At 41.6% G+C, this 24,312-nt stretch overlaps 1 protein-coding gene across 3 annotated transcripts in view; it reads right to left on the minus strand.

Annotated features, from left to right (window-relative positions):
• Nucleotides 1-24,312, minus strand: part of LOC140200215 (cytoplasmic protein NCK2) — an 83,308-nt gene that overhangs the window by 17,874 nt on the left and 41,122 nt on the right. For all 3 annotated transcript variants that reach the window (XR_011886576.1, XM_072263204.1, XM_072263206.1), the window contains exon 2: nt 8,828-9,070. Coding sequence is in view for 2 of the 3 variants with exons in the window: in XM_072263204.1 (XP_072119305.1) it covers nt 8,828-9,053 (226 nt within the window). In the remaining variant the exon portion in view is untranslated. The remainder of the gene's footprint in view (nt 1-8,827; nt 9,071-24,312) is intronic.

Raw genomic sequence — 24,312 nt, forward strand, 5'->3', positions numbered from 1 at the left:
TTATACCGGCTGTGTATTTTTACGTGTTACTTGGTATGATTTGGCTGCTTCATAGCTTAAAGGTCACTGGAGAGTGCTTGCGCGTGTTTTTGTCGAGAGCGCTTGCGTGAGATTTTCGCCACGGAGAACAGTCCAGGCAATGATTGTGGAAAAGTATTTCTACTTTATATAAGCTGTGTATTTATCATATCATTCCTGCTTTTACTATATGTTACTGTTATTTTAGGTTTTATGTGTTATTTGGCATGATTTGGTAGGTTATTTTTGGGTCTGCGAACGCTCACAAAATTTTCCCATATAAATAAATGGTAATTGCTTCTTCACTTTACAACATTCTGGCTTACGAACCGTTTCATGGGAATGCTCTACCTTCGGATGGTGGGGGAAACCTGTATCGTATGCACAAAGTCATGCTGATGACTCCCAATCAACCTGCCCTTCAAGATATACATATATTTTATCCCTGAGAATCCTCTCCAGTTACTTGCCTACCACAGATATTAGACTTACTGGTCTATAGTTCCCAGATTTTTCTTTGTCACCTTTCTTAAATAAAGGCACTGCATTCCTTAGATACTAACTAGTAAGACTAACTACTTCTACCACCAACACAAACCGTATGATTCAGATTCCAATCACTCTATACTATTTCCACCTAATTTTAGCCTGTAAGGGTCCTAATGTAAAATTTGCCTCTGAGTTTTGTACTGGAAATAAGTCAGATCAATGGCCTAGAACTTACATACCTGTGATACAGCACATGACTTCCGCTCACCGTTGAGTTATGCAAAGAAAATGAAAACCTGCTGAAGGTTGCCAAGATCCAGCATATATCCAATGGGCCAAATAGTCTCCTATGTTATAAAGAAATATGGAAAGATCCAAAATGGGGAGAGCTACTTCAGAATCAAATTTACTATCACTGGTGTATGTTGTGAAATTCATTGTTTGTGGCAGCAGTATATTGCAATACATAATAATAAAACTATAAATCCCTATTTATAAATTAAATAAGTAGTGCAAAAAGGGAGGAAAAAAGAGTGAGGTAGTGTTCATATTCATGGCAAAGGGGAAGAAGCTGTTCCTGAAACTCTGAGCTTGTCTTCAAGCTCCTGTACCACCACCTTGATGGTAGCAATAATAGGGCATATCCTGAGTAATGGGGGTCCTTAATGATGGATGGATCACCTCTGAGGCATCTTGGATGCTGGGGCGGCTAGTACCCATGATGGAGCATCCTTTGCAATGGTCCCTCCATAACAGACGGTGATGCTTTCCCCTTTCTGAAGTCCAGAATCAATTTTCTGGTTTTACTGATGTGTGCAAGGTTATTGTTGCAACACCACTCAACAAACTGAACTACCTCACTCCTGTACACTTGCTCGTCAACATCTGAAATTCTGCCAAATTTATAGATGGTGCTTGAGCTGTGCTTAGTTACATAATTGGGTAGAGCAGGGCTTGGCAGGCTTTTCATGACATAATGCAGTTACATGAAAGGCCAAAACAAGCTTGACCCTCAAAAATGCAGGAAAAATGTAAGAGCTTGCAAAGACAAAGTTATCAAGTTTTTCTAAATGCTACTTGATGGTCCAGACTTTCACAATTCCAAGTATTAAAAACCAATTAACACATTTAGAAACTACGTTTGTAATTGAAACATGAAAGCAAATGTAATTAATTAAATACAACTTGTCTTATTCTTATTATACTTACAAGGAAAAATGATATTTGAAATTGCCAGCATCTACCAGCAAGTTGGGGAATGCTAATTTGAGCTTACTTCATTTGTATTTATGTTGTATTCAGTAACTGCAATGAAAATTTTTCAATTAACTGCAACTCCCCATATGTTGGAATAAATAAAGGGAGAGTACATCTAATGTAGGTATATAGGAAAAAGCCAAACCATTTGGTCCCTTAATTCCATTCTGCCATTGGCCAAGTGGTTAAGGCATTCGTCTAGTGATCTGAAGGTCGCTAGTTCGAGCCTTGGCTGAGGCAACCTGTTGTTTCCTTGAGCAAGGCACTTAACTACATATTGCTCTGTGACGACACCGGTACCAAGCTGTATGGGTCCTAATGCCCTTTCCTTGGACAACATCGGTGGCGTGGAGAGGGGAGACTTGCAGCATGGGCAACTGCTAGTCTTCCATACAACCTTGCCCAGGTCTGCGCCCTGGAAGCCTTCCAAGGTGCAAATCCATGATCTCATGAGACTAACGGATGCCTATATAAATTCAATGATGTCACTATCATTCGTACCCCAAAAATGTCCATTGCCTCAGCTTCTTCCCAAATTACAAAGCTATCAAGAAATCTCAAATTTAAACTTATTAACTGACATTCACTGCTTCAAGGTGCAAGAGACTGCAGTTGCTGAAGTTTGGAGTGAATAAAGATAATTTTCTAGGAGGAACTCAGTCAGCAGGTCAAGCACCTATAGTTTGGAAAGAAACTATCAATGTCTTTGCAAACAACAGGAATTCTGCAGATGCTGGAAATTCAAGCAACACACATCAAAGTTGCTGGTGAACGCACCAGGCCAGGCAGCATCTCTAGGAAGAGGTGCAGTCGACATTTCAGGCCGAGACCCTTCGTCAGGACTAACTGAAGGAAGAGTGAGTAAGGAATTTGAAAGTTGGAGGGGGAGGGGAGATCCAAAATGATAGGAGAAGACAGGAGGGGGAGGGATGGAGCCAAGAGCTGGACAGGTGATAGGCAAAAGGGATACGAGAGGATCATGGGACAGGAGGTCCGGGAAGAAAGACAGGGGGAGAGGGGGGGAACCCAGAGGATGGGCAAGGGGTATATTCAGAGGGACAGAGGGAGAAAAAGGAGAGTGAGAGAAAGAATGTGTATAAAAATAAATAACGGATGGGGTACGAGGGGGAGGTGGGGTATTAGCGGAAGTTAGAGAAGTTGATGTTCATGCCATCAGGTTGGAGGCTACCCAGACGGAATATGTCAATGTCTCTGCAGCAGGACTGAGAGTGCAGAAGGTAGACAGCCAGTATGAAGGTGAGGAGAAGGGAGAGGCCAGCAGTACATACATGTAGGAGTATCATACATAGGGTGGTGACTTACTTGTACTTAATAGAAACCTCAGATTACTCCCCATATTATGGAACCCAACTCCTAAAGACAGACATTTATGATAATATTCACCACAGCTCTCAGTCTGCCAGAACATCCCTTGGTTACCAGAGTAAACAGGTGTTTGAATACCAAAATCTCAAAACTGGCACAAAAATTTATAGTCAAGCAGACACCGGTAATCACTATCCTTCCATTTGCTTCTGAGATTTGAACCATCTTTAACAAGCACCTCAAGACCTGAGAAATATACCACCATTGTCACTGCTAAGTACTCCAAATGTACTGGAAGGTTATGCAAACCAACATCAGTGCCCTCTCCCAGAAAAAATCCCCAGCATTGAGGCCTTCGATATATTCAGTCAGCTCAACTGGGTAGGCATTGCCAATCACATGTTCAGACTTCTGAAACAGGCATCCAATTCCAAACTGCTTCAGCAAGTGACTAACCTGTGGACATTTGAACAGATTAACAATGCTGTCTATCAAAGCATCCATTAAAAATTGGAACATCTCCACTTTAGCCTGTGAATCTCAGACCAATCATCATTCCAAGTGGTTGCAACATTCAGAATAGCACTGAGAACCTCAGGTCTAAATGCCATGAGAATACAGAAGACCAGTTTCAACGGCAAAAGAGGCGGCCGTGGACTAATATGTCAGAACGGGAAGATGGATAGGAATTAAAATGGTTGGCCACTGGGGAAATCCCGCTTTTGGCAGATGAAACGGAGGTGCTTGACAAAGTGGTCCCCCAATTTATGTTGGGTCTCGCGAATGTAAAGGAGGCTACTTTGGGAGCACTGGATACAATAAACAACCCCAAAAGATTTGTAGGTGAACTGTTACCTCACTTGGAATGACCGTTTGGGACCATGAGGGACCGTGAATGGAGGTAAAGGAGGTGGTGAATGGGCAGGTGCAGCACTTTTGTTGCTTGGCTCTTTTGCCATGATGAGGCCATTCTCAGGGAGGACCAACACCTTATAGCCTCTAAGCCAGTGGTCCCCAACCTCCAGGCCATGGACCGATACATTGCTGTGAAGAATGCAGGGGTGCAGCGGTAGTCGGAACGCACTCAGCACATCTTTAAGAAAAAAGCCGAAATAAACAAGCTAATTAATTAAGTGCCGCCTGGCACGTAAATGTCTGCCCAGATCAGAGGTGACGCAATCTGCAATCTCCAGTATTTTGTGTGTGTTGCTCTGTATTTCCAGCATGTGCAAAATCTCATGTTAATGACTTCAGTAGAATATTTGGGCATGAAACTCACTGCAATTCTGAAGAAGCACTGTACTGTCAAAAGTTGGATCATAAAATAGAGGAGCAGAATTAGGCCATTCTGCCCAGAGTCTGCTATGCTATTCAATCGTGGTTGATCTATTTTCCCCCTCAACCTTTCTCCTTGTAACCTTTGATGCCTTTACTAATCAACCTCCACTTTAAATATACTCAAAGACTGGCCTCCAAAGCCACCTATGGCAATGAATTCCACAGATACACCACGCTCTGGCTAAAGAACTTCCTCCTCATCTCTGCTCCTGTTTCTGAGGCTATGCCCTTTGGTCCTGGAAATATCCTCTGCACATCCACTCTATCTAGGCCTTTTAATATTTGGTAGGCTTCAAAGATATCCCTCTTCATTCTTTTAAAATCCAGTGAGTAGAGGCCCAGAGCCAAGAAATGCTCCTCATACATTAACCGTTTTCATTCCCAAGATCATTCTTGTACATCTCCTCTGGAACCTCTCCCATGCCAGCACATCCTCTTTTAAAAGAGGCCTAAAAATGCTCACAAATTTCCAAATGTAGTCTGACCAATGCCTTATAAAGTCTCAGCATTACATCCTTGCTTTTATATTCTGTAAATGAATGTTAACATCGCAGTTGCCTTTCTTGAGAAAACATTAATTCTCTGCTCTCCGATAGTTGTCAGTATCCTGGCAAAAACTACGCCAAGACGACAAAAGAACACCACAAGCAACTCCACAAAAAAGGTTATTGAAAAGCACAAGTCAGGAGATAGATACAAGAAAATTTCCAAGTTACTGAATATCCCTTGGAGTACAGTTAAGTCAATCATCAAGAAATGGAAAGAATATGGCACAGCTGTAAATCTGCCTAGAACAGGCCATCCTCAAAAACTGAGTGACCATGAAAAATGGGGACTAGTGAGGGAGGCCACCAAGAGACCCATGACAACTCTGAAGGAGTCACAAGCTTCAGTGGCTGAGATGGGAGAAACTGCACATACAACTGTTGCCTGGGTGCTTCACCAGTTGCAGCTTTATGGGAGAGTGGCAAAGAGAAAGCCACTTGAAAAAAAACTCACATGAAATCTAAGCTAGAGTTTGCCAGAAGGCATGTGGGAGACTCTGAAGTCAGCTGGAAGAAGGCTCTGTTGTCTGAGGAAACCAAAATTGGCCAGACTGAATGCTATTTTTAGTGTAAGCCAAACACCGCACATCCAGAAACACACCACCCCTACTGTGCAGCATGGTGGTGGCTGCATTACGCTGTGGAGGTGCTTCACTGTAGCAGGCCCTGGAAGGCTTGCGAAGGTAGAGGGTAAAATGCAGCAAAATACAGGGAGTTCCTGGATGAAAACCTGATGCAGTTTGCAAGAGAACTCCAACTTGGGACAGGATTTGTTTTCCAGCAAGACAATGACCCAAACATAAAATCCAAGTTAGACAGGAATGTCTTAAAAAAAAATTTAATGTCCTGGAATGACCAAGTCAGAGTCCAGACCTCAACCCAACTGAGAATTTGTGGCTGGATTTAAAAAGGGCTGTTCACTCACAATCCCATGCAATCTGACAGGGCCTGAGCAGTTTTGTAAAGAAGAACAGGAAAAAATTACAGTGCCTAGATGTGCAAAGCTAATGACCTATTCACACAGCCTCAAGCCTGTAATTGCTGCCAAAGGTGCATCTACTAAATACTGACTTGAAGTGGGTGAATACTTATGCAATTAACTATTTTGTATTTTATACTTGTAATTAATATACAAGGAGATTTACAAGGACGTTGCCTGGATTGGAGGGTGTACCTTATGAGAGTAGGTTGAGTGAGCAATGGAGGATGAGAGGTGACCTGATGGAGGTGTATAAGATGATAGAAACATTGAAAGTCTACAGCACAATACAGGCCCTTCGGCCCACAAATCTGTGCCGAACATGTGCTTACTTTAGAAATTACCTAAAATTACCCATAACCCTCGATTATTCTAAGCTCCATGTACCTATCCAGGAGTCTCTTAAAAGACCCTATTGTATCCACCTCCACCACTGTCGCCAGCAGCCAATTCCACACGCTCACCACTCTTTACGTAAAAATACTTACCCCTGACATCTGCTCTATACCTACTTCCAAGCACCTTAAAACTGTGCACTCTCATGTCAGCCATTTCAGCCCTGGGAAAAAGCCTCTCACTATCCACACTTCTCATCCTCCGTCACTCCAAGGACAAAAGGCCGAGTTCATCCAACTTTATTTTAGAAAGGATATACTGACGTTGGAGAGGGTTCAGTGAAGATTCACGAGAATGATTCCAGGAATGAACGGGTTACAGTATGAGGAATGTATGGCAGCTCTTGGAGCTCAGGAGAATGAGAGGGGATCTCATAGAAACATTACCAATGTTAAAAGGCCTGAACAGATTAGATATGGCAAAGTTATTTCTTATGGTAGGAGATTCTAGGACAAGAGGATTGAAGGACATCCTTTTAGAACTGAAATGTAGAGAGATTACTTTAGTCAGAGGATGGGAAATCTGTGGAATTTGTTGCCACGAGTGGCTGTGGAAACCAAGTCATTGGGTGTATTTAAGACAGAGGTAGACAGGTTCTTGATTAGCCAGGGCATCAAAGGGTATGTGGTGAGGGGAGAGGAGTGGGGATGACTGGAAGATCTGGATGACTGGCCTACTTCTGCTCCTATATCTTACGGTCTATTCTCATAAGGCAAGCTCCACAAACCAGGGAACATTCTTGCAAATCTGCTCTGCATCTTTTCTATGTTTTCCACATCCTTCCGGTAGTGAGGCGACCAGAACTGAGCACAGTACTCCAAGTGGAGTCTGACCAGGGTCCTATATCGCTGCAACATTACCTGTCGGCTCCTAAACTCAATCCTACGACTGACGTGTATGAATTCTTAACCACAGAGTCAACATGCGTAGCAACTTTGAGTGCCCGATAGACTCAGACACCAAGATCCCTCTGATCCTCCACACTGCCAAGGATCTTACAATTAATACTATATCCTGCCATCATATCTGACATACCAAAATGAATACCTCACACTTATCTGGGATGAACTCCATCTGCCACTTCTCAGGCCAGTTTTGCATCCTATCGATGTCCTGCTGTAACCTCTGACACCCTCCACACAATCCACAACACCCCCAAACTTCGTGTCATCAGTAAATTTACGAACCCATCCTTTCCACTTCCTCATCCAGGTCACTTATAAAAATCATGAAGAGTAGGGATCCCAGAACAGATCCCTGAGGAATACAACTGGTCCCTGATATTGACACACAGGTACTCTAAATTGCCCTTTCTATCCAATCCTGACCTGTCTATGACGCTTGGTTTTGCTTGCTCGTCCTAACCTTTCCTGAATTCCACAGTCAGCACTTTGATCTTGCAACGTTGAGTGCAAATTTGTTGCTGTGGGTCCACCCAACTAACTGGTATATCTCGCTCCCTTATGCCCTTTCCTCACCCACTAAAATTCTGCAAACAATGATTATATTATCAGCAACTATAGTTGACATTTGAGATGTTGTTAGCCACATGGCCATGGGTTTAGAGAGAAGGCAATTCAAAGGCTGTTGATCAAACAGCAGTTCGGGCCACCGAGCCCGTTCTAGTACTCAATACCATCTATTTACAAACACTTCGTCCGTAGGTGGCAATGCCACTGTTTCAGTGTGTTCATCTGAGGGGCATTGATCATGTGGATAGCCAGAGACTTTTAGAAGTGGCTGAAGTGGCTAACATGAGGGGGCACAGTTTTAAGGTGCTTGGTAATAGGTACCAAGGGGGTGTCTGTGTTTTTCACACAGAGAGTGGTGGATGCGTGGAATGCACTGCCAGTGATGATGGTGGAATCGGATACAATAGGGTCTTTAAGAACCTCCTAGATAGGAACATGGAGCTTGGAAAAATAGAGGGTTATGTGCTAGGGAAATTCTAGGCAGTTTCTAGAGATTACATGTTCAGCACAACATTGTTGGCCAAAGAGCCTGTAATGTGCTGTAGATTTCTATGTTCTATGTTCGAATTTAGATCATTTTGTAGAGATCTGTTTTCATTTTGACATGAAAGAGTCTTTTTCTGTTAATCAGTGTCAAAAAAAGCCAATTAAATTCACTGAGATTCAATGTTATAAAACAATAACACATGAAAACTTCTGGGGCGGGTGGTGAATACTTTTTATAGGCACTCTAACTGAAATATTAGAACACTGAGATATGAAAAACAACTGCTGCACAGAAAAATCTTTCTAATTTGATGACAGACCATCCATAAGTCATTAAAATGCATTCCGATGGTTAAGGAAACCAAAGTTTGTCCCTTCTACCCCATTTGGAGGACTGGACAAGACAGTACCTAAATCTTCATGCAAATGAGACAGAACACTACACTTTGAAGGATCAAAAGAAACACGCAACTCTCCATTTTAAAATCATATTAAAGAATCTTACTAAAGTGTTTACTTGCCTAATGTATCTTTAATGTTCTTCACCAGTGACCCCTTTTTTAAGCTGTTCTTTCTTTCTACATAGTTTGATGGAACATAACCAGTTTTGTTTGATGTATTTCTCACTCTCCACCAAGTTTTAGAATCATCCAGCAGCCATAATCGCTCATTTTTCTTGATGTCAAGTTCTTGATCCTGCTGTGCTGTGTAATCCCATTTTGCAATAACAATAACTTCTTCTGTCATCTTTCATCGAGTCCTTCCTATCAGAGAGAAGACAACTTAGCATTAAAAGAACATCACATTTGCTGAATGTTGAAACCCAATTACTAGCAAGTGATTGAAATTTTACCTTGCATTTATGTATATCTTTAATATAGTAAAATAAAAAGAAACGCAAGCGCTTTTTTATTAAAATAATTCTTTCCTCCCTTTCGATCTAATTATTCACAGATGTGGTCTGAACAGAAAAGGTTAAAGTTTATAATTAAGGAAAGGTGCTGTTCCAACCTAGAATCAGTTCCAGTTTGGCTAGGAACAATTTCTGCAATATCATTATTTAATTTTACATATATGCTTTATAAATCTAAAACAACTTGCCCAATTAACAAACAAGCAGCAATTTGTTAAAAATGTTGCAATGTACATTTCTTTCTTTGAACACTTCAAATATAAACAGCCTCAAATTTACATTTAAGCCAGGTTAAATTTAGAATGATTATCTAGTCAAATGATACAATAATTTCTGAAAGAAAGTATTGTTTTCAAATTGTTCAGAATACAAATTGATCATAGTGCACACTGAAAACAAATCCACTTGAAAAGCCGCAAGTCACGCATCAGGACTTTTTGTTCTTTCTTACCACATCCCCCACACAGACAAGACATGGAAATTATAGAACATTTGGATGTTAGATCAAGCTACTTTCATATAAACTGAGTCCAACCATCAAGTCACATGGATCACATGCATACTGATCTCCTGGATCAGCCTGCCACAAGGAACCTGGTCAGTTGCTTTATTAAATCCATGTAGACAACAGCCACCCTCAAAACCTTTTTTCCGGAAAAAAAACTCCTCCAGCTTATAGGACATGACCTGGTCTGCAGAAAGCCATGCTGACTGACCCATATCAAATCATGTTTTAACAAATGCTCATAAATCATATCCATGTGAATCCTCTGCAATAGCCTTCCTCCCACTGACATGAGACTAACCAGCCTATAATTTCCTGATTATCTCAATTTTGAATTGCATGTTTCAAGAGGAAAGTTTTTTTAAAAAATGCATATCTGGGACTTCTAAAATATTACTTTCAAAGAATAAAATCTATCAAAGGTTCCATGGGCTACAGTGGAAAGTAGAGAACATTAAATACCATTTATTAAAATTCACTTTTGCTACATGGTTACTAAGAGTTCACAGCACTTGGAAGGGAAGGAGGAAGTCAGCATTTACCCATCCAAACTCAGCTGCATTTTACAAGATTTTATTTTGGCATTAATCACGTTGAAGAGTAATGTGACTTTTGGTGTGTTCCAAAAGCATGCAAATGGGTAAACTGAGATTATGGCAGGCTGAGGATGGAAAATTTCACTGGGCTGTAATCTGGCAACACAGGGATTTCTCTCCATTCCCATTGATGGAATAACATGTTTGTTACTTTCAATTGAAAGCCCATAGGGAAGTGGCACAATTTAACTTGGACTCAGAGCTTTGACATGAGCAGTGGTCTAGCTGCAAAAAAAAAATCTGGCAAACATACTATACCGAAATGATCTTTGCAAATCCTGTGCATGTAGTCCAAGGAAAAGCATGAATTTTGGCAATCTCCCTGTGGCTGCATGGGTTTTCTCTGGGTACTCTAGTTTTCTCGCACATTCCAAAGACGTAGGTTAATTGGTCACAAGGGAGTAATAGAGCAGAACAGGCTCATTGGGTGAGAAGGACTTATTACCACACTGCATCTCTAAAAACATAACACTATTCTCATAGTTAAAGGAATGGAAAGGGAATTACATTTCCAAGTCCTGATAAAGAGTCTCAGTCCAAATGGAGACTGCTCATTTCCCTCCATAAATGCTGCCTGACCCATTAAGTTCCTCTAGTGTTTTCTCTATGTTGCTCTATGTTTCCAAAGTCTTTTTGGTACTGCAGGAAAGAAAGGGCACTTTGTAGAAAGGAGCTTCAAAATTCACAACTTTTGATCTCCACAAGGAACACTAACCTTTACTCTGCCTCACAATTCAAGCTGTAGCATCATAAAACCTAATTAATATGGCAGAATTTAGGTCAGAGGTAACTGAACAAAAGGATGCTGGGATAGTAATTTGTCAAGAACTTGACTTTCTAGACAAGTCCAACAAAGTAAGCCTGTGAGCCTCCGTGCAAGGCCAGGGCACTTCTGTGCGAAAATAAGACAAGTATGCTCTGTTTTAGTTGGAACTCATAAAAAGGGAGCCCTTATTACAAGCAGATACAGATAACAGGAATAATCAGCAACTCAAAAAGGACTGTAGCATGGATAACCATACAAGCAAAACATTATTAAGAGACATTGGTAAAGTCAGAAATGAGAAAGATCAAAATGCTTTAACAGAGAATTTCATAAGTACATGAGAACCAGCATTGACTTGATGGGCTAAATAGCTTTCTCCAAGTATAATATGAAATGAACAATGATTCTGTTTAAAAACAAAGGGCTCTATCTCAAATATTCCATGAGAGGCAAATAAATGCCAACTAAAGGAGAATAACAAACAATCAAGACCTAGATATCCAAATACATGCTTTAAAAAAAAACTATTTGTTCAGCAGTGAAAACTTTTTTACTTAAAAAAAGGAACAAGTTGCATATACCTGAGCATATTACAGTTAAATACAAAATATTAAAGGAACAAATAAGCAGTTTAAAAAGGAGAGGAAAAAAGGCAGAAACATATTGCCATTCCACCAAAAGCCAGACATTCTGGGTCAGGAAGCACTAAAGAAATGCAGTAGATATAGGGGGGAAATATTAGAAAGATGTACCAAAAGAATCAAAAGTTCTCGGCTACAGGGGGAACTAGAAAAGACAAGAACTTGAGCAACATTATCTACACCAAATGACCACCTACTCGAAGGAAAATCTTGCATCAAGCTTGACGAAGCTCTATAGGATGGCGTTTCCTAGAAATTACAGGATAAAGTCTTAATCGAGAGTCTAAATCAAGCACATAATGACAGACATCAACATTGCCATGTATAAGCCATTGGGATTAAGACAAAAAAAATTGAAACAGAAAACAGGATGAAGAAGAGCCTTATCAAGAGCTCACTTCTGCAGACAACCTACAAAGCCAAAATAAATTTATCAAAATACATGTATATCACCATATACTACTGTGATTCATTTTCGTGCAGATATTTACAGAATAAAGAAATGCAATAAATTTATGAAAATTAAACATAAACTGACAACCAACGTACAAAAAATAAATAATGCAGCAAAAATGAGTTGCAGAGTCCTTGAAAGTGAATTTGTAGGCTGTGAAATCAGTTCAGAGTTGAGGTGAGTGAAGTTACCTATGCTGGTTCAAGGCACCTGTTCGTTGAAGGGTAGTAACTGTTCATGAGTGGTGGGATGGGACCGAAGGCTCCAGTACATCCAGTCTGACAGTAGCAGCGAGAAGAGTGCATGACTTGGATGGTGGGGGTCCTTGTCGATCAATTCTTTCGTGTAGCAGCACTCCTTATAAATGTTGTCAATGGAGAGGAGAGCTTTACACGTGATGGACTGGGCTGTATCCACCACTTCCTGTAGACTTTTCTATTCCTGTGCACTGTTGTTTCCTCACCAGTCAGGATACTCTCCACTGTTTATCCATACAAGTTTGTTAAAATTTTAAATGACATGCCGAATTTACGCAAACTTTAAGAAATTAGAGGTGAAGAGTGAGTGTGTGTGTGTGTGTGTGTGTGTGTGTGTGTGTGTGTCTCTGTATATATGTACATTTGGACAAGAGTTCTAGAGCAATATAGCATGGATACAGGCCCTATAACCTAACTATTCCATCCCAACTGTCAGCTCATTCATATAATCACCACCCTCTATGTTAAACCATAGGTCTCTTGTCAATCTTTTCCCTTCTCTGGATCCTCAAAGTCCTCATCAAGTGACCACATTCAGTATGGAGATGTTATCACCATCCCTTGCTGACAATCAACACAAGCACACCTCAAGAATCAGCATTTAGCTCACTGCTCTATGCTCATGACTGTGTGGCTAAGCTTATTAGCAAGCTTACTGATCAAGCCTTGTGCATTTGCATCCAAATTATTTATATAAATAATGAATAATAAGAGCCCCAACACTGACTCCTGTGGCACACCATTGGTCACTGACAGCCATCTCAAGAAAACACCCTTAAATCACCACCCCTGCTTTCTATCTCTAAGCCAATTTTGATTCCCTCTAATTAACTCTCCCTGGATTCCACAGGACCTAACCTTCCAAACCAGCCTGTGGCATGGGATCATGTTGAAGGTCTTGCTAAAGTCTAAAAACCGCTCCATGCTTCTGGTTACCTTTCAAAAAAACTGAAGGATTGTTCAAGCACGACTTTCCTCACAAAGCCATAAATCTGCTGGTACATCTTGTCCCTCAGAACTCCCTCCAGTAACTTCCCCACAACTGATGTCAGGCTGACCAGTCTGTTGTTCCCTAGCTTGTTCGTGCTATTCTTCTTAAATAGACCAACATTAGCCACCTTCTAGTCTTTGTGAATTTTGCAGTGGCTTAAAAAAAGCAAATATCTTCACAAGAACCTCTTATTTCTTCTCTACCTCCCACAAAGTCTGAGGCACCTACTCTTGCCAGCCACCATTTTACTCTTAATATAGCTAGAAAACATCTTGGAATTTTCTTTAACCATACCTGCTGGATCCATATCATACCATCCTTGCACTGACTTCCTTCTTAAGTTTATTTTTAATCTTTTTATGATCAAGGAATTCTCTTGTCCCAACCCACTTTCAATACATGCTTCCTTTTTTTTTTGACCAGAGACTCGATTATCTCTTATTAGTCAGGATTCCATAAACTTGCCAGCTTTACCCTTCATGTTAACATGAACACGCTGTTCTTTGACACTTGCTTTCACTCTTAAAGGCCACCGACTTGCTATTCATTTTTTTCCCTTTTAAACATTAGACTTCTGCTAGATCCTACCCAATCCCTCAAAATTAATCCTGCTCCAGTTTAGGACCCTAATCAATGGACCTCTCTGAGCCTTTTCTATCACTATATTAAAACTAATAGGATTATAATCACCAGAGCTAGTGCGCTCCCTGACTGCCATTTCAAGTACTTGCCCTGTCTTGTCCCACAAGGCAGTCCAGTATTGCATCCTCCCAAAAGGACTCTCTCAGGAAACTTTCCTGGACACATTTCACGAATTCCACCCCATCCAGGCCCTCAACTCTCAACTGAGTGGCCCAGTCAATATCAGGGAAATTAAAATCTCTTACTAATAACAACCCTATTTGTATAACTATTAACAACTTCCCTTCTCACTAGTTCAAGTTTCCACTGACTATGGGGGGGCGGGGTGATGTCTATAATACAACCCCACTAGAGTGACCCTCCCCTTCTTGTTTCCAAGCTCTAGTGATAGGACCTCAATGGAAAATTCCTCCAAGAATGTCAACTCTAAGCACCATTTTACATCCTCCTTTATCAATTCCTGTATTACCATAGAGATAATGAACATTATTATGATCCAATAAAGTCATTGCTACCATCACTTTAAAGCAGGGAATTGGTTTTATCATACTCTACATAGAATGGAGACAAGTGATTGAAAGGAGAGCCCAGTGCAAAATGAGACCACAGCAATGTTATTCACACTGAAAAGAAAAGCAGCTAGGCTATCTACAGAGCAAAGATGCTTCATGTATTCATAAAGCTGGAAGTCCACAATTTTCATGGACTGTATCAGTCTGTCAGTTAAGTTGGGGAATTCAATGGAATACCTTTGATAACTTTAACTGAAGTACAGAGATGAGCATTAACATCATCAGCATACAATTACATTTTGAAGTACAAGAGTGGACAGCGCAATTTGAATGTGATGTATCAGTACTTGTGTACTGTACTGTCTGGATGTAGGATAGTATTCCTACCACAAAGAGATATGACCTCAGCCCTTTGTGAGTGTACAACCACATCCACTGTGGATAGGGAAAAGAAAAAAAAATCATTGTTACCACTTTGGAGAAAAGGGTATGGCATAATCAAGCAGAAGGCATCCGTTAGTCTTGCGAGACCATGGATCTGCGCCTGGAAAGTCTTCACTCTCCAGGGCACAGGCCTGGGCAAGGTTGTGTGGAAGACCAGCAGTTGCTCATGCTGCAAGTCTCCCCTCTCCACAACACCGATGTTGTCCAAGGGAAGGGCACTAGGGCCGATACAGCTTGGCACTGGTGCCGTCGCAGAGCAATGTGTGATGAAGTGCCTTGCTCAAGGACACAACACGCTGCCTTGGCTGGGGCTCGAACTCATGACCCTCAGATCGCTAGTCGAATGCCTTGACCACTTGGCCACGTGCACACACACAATCAACCAGAATGTTACAGCTTTTTAGGGGAATTGTAGTTGTTGATCCATTACAAGCAACATCAATTATTCTAAAATAATTACTGGGTACATTGCAAACTGAGCAAGTTACACTCAGGAGTTATACTTCATGGCCTGGAAAGGCCAGGAATGCATAATAATGTTTACAATATCAGCAACACAAGACTCCACCCGATCAATCCAGAGTCCTGGCTGAACATGCCATGGTTGAGGAGATGCATGGATTTTGCCAGGCTATTTATGGGGAAATGGTATCAAGTAGATGTGTGTTCCGAGTGGATAGATGTTACTTTTTTTTGCACAAGGCTAAAGCTCAAGAAAATTTGAAAATTGGGATTGACTTACGCTATCAGTTTTTTTTATGATTGATAATGGAAGCACCTTGCAAAGTGCTGAATCTGTCAAATTTCTCAGCAGGAATGAAATTAAATGTGTACACACAGCACAATTTCAGTTTAAGTTTGGCAGAAAGTACACTTTTCCTAGTCTGACCTGCATTGAAAAAGATAACAACACAAAATTGTGACTGAGGTTCCAACATCCATTCGAGCACCTACTGAGTTATTAATGGACAGAGTATCAGACACACATGGATTAGGCTAAGGCAGAGTTTAGCATTGCATGCTTAAAACAAACTAGACAGTAGCTTGTCTTGCAAACAAATGCTGCATTTCAGACACCCCTCCAGTAACTTTCCCCACCACTGGTCCGTAGTTCCTTGGCTTGTCTTTGTAGCTCTTCTTAAATAAAAGATCTTTCAGTATCTCACCCATGGCTAAAGATGATGCAAATATCTCAGCCAGTGCAATTTCTTCCCTGGCTTCCCACAATGTCCTCAGATATACCTGGTTAGGCCCTGCAAATATTAACTTTTATGAGCTACAAGACAGCCAGAACCTCTTTTGTATTGTGGACATCTTTCAAGACATCACTGTTCTCTTCCTTGATTTCCCTAGCTTCCATGTGCAGATGAGAAATATTAATTTAAGAACTTATCCATTTCCTGGGGCTGCACAGATGACCACATTGATCCTTAAAAAGACCTTCTTCCATTTTACTCTTTTACTCTTAATATACTTATAGAATCTTTTTGGACCCTACTTTACCTTATCTGCCAAAGCTATCTCATGTCCCTTTTTTGTCCTCCTGGTTTCCCTCATATATACTTTTACATCCAGTTCTTTGGGAAAATGAAATGAGTTAGCTAGACTAGACAAAGAAAAGTGTGCTCATCTCAGAGCCCCATCGATAGGACAAAACGTGCAAGTTGGTATCTCAAAGTAATCCTCATATGATAACTGCACTAATGACACACTGCAAATTACTTTACAAGGCTAAAGTTGAAATGGAGTATGACCTATTCAGCGACAGGGAGGGGCTCATATTTGGTACACGTTTGTTGACATGTTTATTCATAAAGCTAACTAATTTCCATATGTTCAGTAAAGCACTCTGATCAATATGCAACTGAAGTGTATTAATACTATGAACTGGAGATTTCAAGTCAGGCAGCATCCATGGAAATAAACAGATGTTTTGGGCCAACATCCTTCTTCAGGACTGGAAAGGAAGAGGGAATACTTCAGAATAAAAAGGTGGGGGAGGGGAAGGAGGATGGCTAGAAAGTGATAGGTGAAGCCATGTGGGTATGTAAGGTAAAGGGTAGGAGAGGACGAAATCTGATAGGACAACAGGAGAAAGGAAAGGAGGAGCAGGCACCGGGGGAGGTGATGGGCAGGTGAGGAGAGGCAAGAGGTCAGAATGGGGAATACAAGGAGGGAGAGGGAGAGAAAGATATTCATACTAGTTGGGGACCAAAAAAAAAAAAAAATGAGTTAGGAAATTGAAAAGAGGCTTCCCTATTAGTGACTGGTAAGAATCGGAAAATCACTACTGCAAGGTTGAGGCAATTAGCTTAAGTGGATTGAAAGGAAATTGGAAAAAGCAAACGAGGCAGAAAATTATTAATGAAGGATTATGCTGCTAAGACATATACATGGAAGGATTAAATGGAAATATATGTATGCATGGAACAGATGAGTCAAATGACAGGCTTTCAGATTGGATATTCTATGTATTTCAATGTCAGCTGATTCAGAACACACCAGGAATGAAACACAATATTTCTTATTAGGGTGGAAATGCTTTGGACTGTACGACTTTTCCAAGATGTTCAAAAGAAATCACATGCTGGATAAAATAAATACCAACCTGCAATTAAAACTGCAGAAATTACAGTAATTATACTGCACATGATAGCCAAATATATATGGCAATGTGTTTTTGATTGATTTTTTAAATATACATAGAGCTTAATCATAAGTGTCAGAATAAATAGCTTTATAACAATTTTCAGCACAATTAGGGAACAAGATATAGTATATATAAATTCTGCATCATGTATCAGTTTATGATATGCAAAAATCTTGACTTGCCCATAATTTTGATAACCTAAATGAGACAGTTACATAAACAGTTCCAGGACTATGTTAATTAAATCAATTTTTACAACTGCATTAAAACCCTTTTTTCCCTGAGCAGAGAATTTCAAATAGTTTTTTAAAAAAATATCTGGAATCAAGGAATTTCTAAATGAGCTCTTTAGGGTGAAGATTGGCTTGGCTATGCTCGCTGGTTAGCAGAACTAAAAGAACCAGCAAAAGAAACTTACAACTTAAAGGAACACACATAAAAATTGCTGGTGAACACACCAGGCCAGGCAGCACCAATAGGAAGAGGTACAGTCGATGTTTCGGGCCAAGACCCTTCGTCAGGACTAACAGAAAGAAGAGATAGTAAGAGATTTGAAAGTGGGAGGGGGAGGGGGAGATCCAAAATGATAGAAGACAGGACATCCTTCACCACACCTTGTTCCAATTCCAACCTCACTCCTTTCGAACGCTCTGCTCTCCACTCCCTCTGCACTAATCCTAACCTTACTATAAAACCCACCAATAAGGGAGGTGCTGTTGTAGTCTGGCATACTGACCTCTACCCTGCCGAGGCACAGCGTCAACTCGCGGATACCTCCTCTTATTTACCCCTCAGTCATGACCCCACTAAGGAGCACCAGGCCATTGTCTCCCACACCATCACCAACTTTATCTGCTAGGGGATCTCCACTGCTACGAACCTTGTAGTTCCCACAACCGGCACTTCCCATTTCTACCTCCTACCCAAAATCCACAAACCTGCCTATCCAGGTAGACCCATTGTCTCAGCTTGCTCCTGCTTCACCGAACTCATTTCTGCATACCTCGACACTGCTTTAACCCCCCTTGTTCAATCCCTTCCTATGTTCGTGACACTTCTCACGCTCTGAAATTTTTCGATGATTTTAAGTTCCCTGGCCCCCACCGCTTTATTTTCACCATGGATGTTCAGTCCCTATATACTTGCATCACCCACCAGGAAGGTCTCAAAACTCTCCACTTCTTTTTGGATTCCAGACCTAACCAGTTCCCCTCTACAACCACACTGCTCCGTCTAGTGGAATTAGTCCTTACTCTTAATAATTTCTCCTTTGGCTCCTCCCACTTCCTCCAAACTAAAGGTGGAGCCATGGGCACGCGTATGGGTCCCAGCTATGCTTGTCTTTTTGTTGGCTTTGTGGAACAATCCATGTTCCAAGCCCATACTGGTATCTGTCCCCCACTTCTCCTTTGCTACATCAACGACTGTATTGGCACTGCTTCCTGCATGCATGCTGAGCTCGTTGACTTTATTAACTTTGCCTCCAACTTTCACCCTGCCCTCAAGTTTACCTGGCCCATTTCCAACACCTCCCTCCCCTTTCTGGATCTTTCTGTCTCTATCTCTGGAGACAGCTTATCTACTGATGTCTACTATAAGCCTACGGACTCTCACAGCTACCTGGACTATTCCTCTTCTCACCCTGTCTCTTGCAAAAATGCCATCCCTTTCTCTCAGTTCCTCCGTCTCCACTGCATCTGCTCTCAGGATGAGGCTTTTCATTCCAGGACGAAGAAGGTGTCCTCCTTTTTAAAAGAAAGGGGCTTCCCTTCCTCCACCATCAACTCTGCTCTCAAACGTATCTCTCCCATTTCACGCACACCTGCTCTCACTCCATCCTCCTGCCACCCCACTAGGAATAGGGTTCCCCTTGTCCTCACCTACCACCCCACCAGCCTCCGGGTGCAACATACAATTCTCCATAACCTCCGCCACCTCCAACGGGATCCCACCACTAAGCACATCTTTCCCTCCTCCACTCTCTCTGCTTTCTGCAGAGATCGCTCCCTACGCAACTCCATTGTCCATTCGTCCCCCCATCCCTTCCCACCAATCTCCCTCCCGGGACTTATCCTTGTAAGCAGAACAAGTGCTACACATGCCCTTACACTTCCTCCCTTACCACCATTCAGGGCCCCAGACAGTCCTTCCAGGTGAGGCGACACTTCACCTGCCAGTCGGCTGGGGTGATATACTGCGTCTGGTGCTCCCGATGCAGCCTTCTATATATTGGCAACACCCGACGCAGGCTGGGAGACCGTTTCGCTAAACACCTACGCTCTGTTCGCCAGAGAAAGCAGGATCTCCCAGTGGCCACAGATTTTAATTCCATGTCCCATTCCCATTCTGATATGTCTATCCACGGCCTCCTCTACTGTAAAGATGAAGCCACACTCAGGTTGGAGGAACAACACCTTATATTCTGTCTGGGTAGCCTCCAACCTGATGGCATGAACATTGACTTCCCTGACTTCCGCCAATGCCCCACCTCTCCTTCGTACCCCATCCGTTATTTATTTATTTTATTATATATATATATATATATTATTTTTCTCTTTCTTTTTCTCCCTCTGTCTCTCTCACTATACTCCTAAGCCCATCCTCTGGGATTCCCCCTTCCCTCTTTCTTTCTCCCTAGGCCTCCTGTCCCATGAACCTCTCATATCCCTTTTGCCAATCAACTGTCCAGCTCTTGGCCCCATCACTCCCCCTCCTTTCTTCTCCTATCATTTTGGATCTCCCCCTCCCTGTCCCACTTTCAAATCTCTTACTAATTCTTCTTTCAGTTAGTCCTGACGAAGGGTCTCGGCCCAAAATTTCGACTGTACCTCTTCCGATAGATGTTGCCTGGCCTGCTGCATTCACTGGCAATTTTTATGTGTGTTGCTTGAAATTCCAGCATCTGCAGATTTCCTCATGTTTGCATTGCAACTTAAAGGAATTAATTCCATTGTTAAATAAACAGCTTTTTCATTGCAAGGTATAAGCATGAAAAACAAACATACTGGCACTGTTCCTGAAAAAGTCCGGTAGCAAAAAGTAATAGTGCCTACTTTCCAAATCTCGTGATATATATCTTGTTTTTAAAATTAGCTTCTAGCCTTGAAAATTTAATTGAGGAGAAACTCAGCAGTTTTTTCTTCCTTGCATGATCCACTCCAGTGCCAACTTGGAATTTACTTACGAGCACACGTGGGTGAACTCATGCAGTTTTGAATTTGATGCTCTCTGGACAAAGTTCAGAGAGTCAAAATTGCTAATGAAGTATCATTAGCTACTTTCTAATCCCAAAGAACTATTTCAATCCAAGATACAGGCCAAACAGAATAGTAAAATATAAATTATATGGTACACGTCTGGATCAAAAGGCCGCAGCATCTTGATACTTCCAGTCAAGATGCTAACACCGAACGACGATTCCTCAGGTGACATCTTTCAGATAGCAAATCTTCTCAATATTTCACTCTTTTGACACCTTCTGCTTGTTCATTTTGTCTTTGCATTACAGAAACTGCTGGAGCCTCCAACATACAGCTTGAATCTCAACAGAAGCATACAGTGCTCCGCTGTGTAGGGAGAGCTACCTTGTGGAGATCAGAGACGGGGAGGCCCCAAGAAGGTCTGAGAACACAAGCTGACTCATGGAAAAGATCAGAGACGAGGTGCTGGGACAATAATGACTCCATCTCCAAGCAGTGGGGAAGATTGAAGCAGAGGTGAATGTGGAGGCTGTCAATGATGACTTGGCATGAAGACAGTCAGCAGCCGGATTGGTGTGTTCAGCCCCGAGTGGGTGGTTACTCTTTACAGAGGACTGAGTTCATACGGTTGCTCTCCATGTACGCAGTGAAAAAACGTTTTCCATATTCTGAGATTTATGCGATTATTGCACTGTACTTTACATTGGTTTCCTTCAGCTTTTTGGTATTTTCTTGTGGATGATTGGGTGGTGGGTGATCTGTTAATTTTTTTTGTGTGGGCGGTGTTGGGGAGTTTGGTGCTATTGTCACTGTTCTTTTCTGTGAGTGAGGGGGGTCAAGGATTGTTATGCATAGAGGATTCTTAATTGTTACTGTGGCTGTTTTATTTTTACTGCAGGTGAGGAGAGGATTTTGGGGTCTGAGTTTTGTTTTTTTTCTTTTAAGTGCCAGTGCTGTGCTGGTGGTGCTGGGGGAGGGGGGGGGGGGCGGAGGAGTTGAAGTTGTGTTTCGCCAACATGCATGGTCTTTCTGTATGTAATGGCTACAAGAGTAGACAAATATTAAAGTTGTATTGCACGTGCATACTTTAACAATAAAATCAACCTTTGAACGTCATTAAGAGCGTTCCTTTCTCAAAAGAGTTAATGTGTAATATGACCATAGAAGCAAAAAAAAACCCTCTTCCTCTTCATGGATTACTGAAATAAAAACTATAAAAGCAATAATTTGTGAATATCCATGACTTTATATTGCTTCTGCAATCTCAAAGCTATGCATTATCATACAAAAAAAAAACAGACAATTTAAATGGATTTGCAGAAAAGTAAATCCAAATCCTGAGGACAGTCACTTTTCAGTTGGCCAATGTTCAAAGCTTGAACACTGATTTCGACGCCGAGTACCAGTTGGATGCACTATGGTTAAGTAGATAACAGAAGTTCAAGGATGGTCACACCCATAGCTTACGCAAACCTCAATACATCACATATCAGAACCAATTATCTGTGTTCCAAGATGATTAGGCGTAATGATCCTCAAGAGCAGGGATTCCCAACCTGGGGTCTATGGATCTCTCAATTAATGGTAGAGGTCCATGGTATAAAAAACGTTGGGGACCCCTGCTCCATGGAGTCCAATGTGAGCTAAGTTGCCCACAACATTATGGGTGACTCAACAGAGCAAGAGTTTAAGGGCAACAGTGGTAGGAAATATGATAATAAAGGAATGGACCCAATGGGGGGGGGGGGCTCAAAGTTCAAAGTGAATTATCAAAGTACATATGTCACCATATACAACGCTAAAGATTCATTTTCTTACAGGCATACTCAATAAACCTGAAGAATAATAACCATAACAGAATCAATGTGTGTGTACAACCAGTGTGCAAAAGACAACAAACTGCAATCACAAAATTAAAGAAATAATAATAATATATAAATAAACAATAAATATTGAGAACATGAGATGAAATGTTCTTGAAAGTGAGTCCATTGGTTGTAGGACCAGTTTAATGATGGGGCAAGTGGAAGTTGAGTAAAGTTATCTCATTTGGTTCAAGGGCCTGATGGTTGAGGGTAGTAATTTTTCCTAAACCTGGTGTGAGTCCCGAGGCTCCTGTACCCTTTTCCTGATAGCACCAGTGAGAACAGAGCATGACCTGGGTGGTGGGGGTCCCTGATGATGGATGCTGCTTCTCTGCGACAGCATTTCATGTAGGATGTGCTTAATGGTGGAGGGCGCTTTACTCATGATAGACTGGGCCATATTCACAAGTTTTTGTAAGATTTTCTGTTCAAGGGTATTGGTGATTCCATACCAAGCTGTGATATAGCCAGACAATATACTCTCCTTAACACATCTATAGAAGTTTGTCGAAGTTTTAGGTGTCATGCTGAATCTCCCCAAACTCCTAAGGAAGTTGAGGCGCTGCCATGCTTTCTTCGTAATTGCTCTTACTTGCTTGGCCCAGGACAGTTCCTCCAGAACAATAACACAGAGGAATTTAAAATTGCTGACCCTCTCCACCTCTGATCCTCTGAGGAGGACTGGCACATAGACCTCTGCCTTCCTTCTCTTGAAGTCAAATATCAGCTGCTTCGTCTTGCTGATATTGAGTGAGAGGTTGCTGTTAGTAATAATTAGCGCAAAGACAGCAAAGAAATAAAAACATGGTTTCATTGCCCATTCAGAAATCTGATGTAGGGTGGGGGTGAGGGGGGGTGCAAAAAGCTTTTTCTAAAACATTGAGTGTGTGCCTTCAGGCCCCTATATTTCATCCTCAATGGTAGCAATAAGAATACGATATATCAAGCATGACGGGAGTCCTTAATGACAGATGCCGTCTTTTTTGAGGTAGCACTTATTGAAGATATCCTCGATGCAGGGGAGGCTAGTGACCATGATGGTGCTGGCCGAGTTCATTACTTTCTGCAGCATTTTCTAATTTTGTGCAGTTGTCCCTCCATATCAGACAATGATGCAACCATTTAGAATGCTCTCCACAGTTCATTTGTAGAATCAACAGAAAAATGTGTGTGTCTTTGGTGACACATCAAGTCAAACTCCGAATGAAAGAGTTGCTGTCATGCCTACTGATAGGCACAAGATCTATCCTATGCCTATCAGTATGTTGGGCACAGGATAGACCTTCAGACGTTGACACCCAGGAACTTGAAACTGCTCAACTTTTTCAGTGCTGATCCCTTGATGATGAAAACTGGTGTGTGTTCCCTCGACTTTCCCCTCAAGTCCACAATTAATTCATTACTTACTGGCATTGAGTGTGTACTGTATAGCCTACAATATAATAAGGGACTACTTTATGTATTAGTAACAGACCGATGAATGCGCTATTAGGCACGTATTCATCTCTGTGCCAAGTTCGGTTTCTGCCAGTAAAGAACCATGAACCTTACCTCCCGTCTCCAGCATTTT

The sequence above is a fragment of the Mobula birostris genome, chromosome 7 (assembly GCF_030028105.1).
Source record: "Mobula birostris isolate sMobBir1 chromosome 7, sMobBir1.hap1, whole genome shotgun sequence".
NCBI lineage: Eukaryota > Metazoa > Chordata > Chondrichthyes > Myliobatiformes > Myliobatidae > Mobula > Mobula birostris.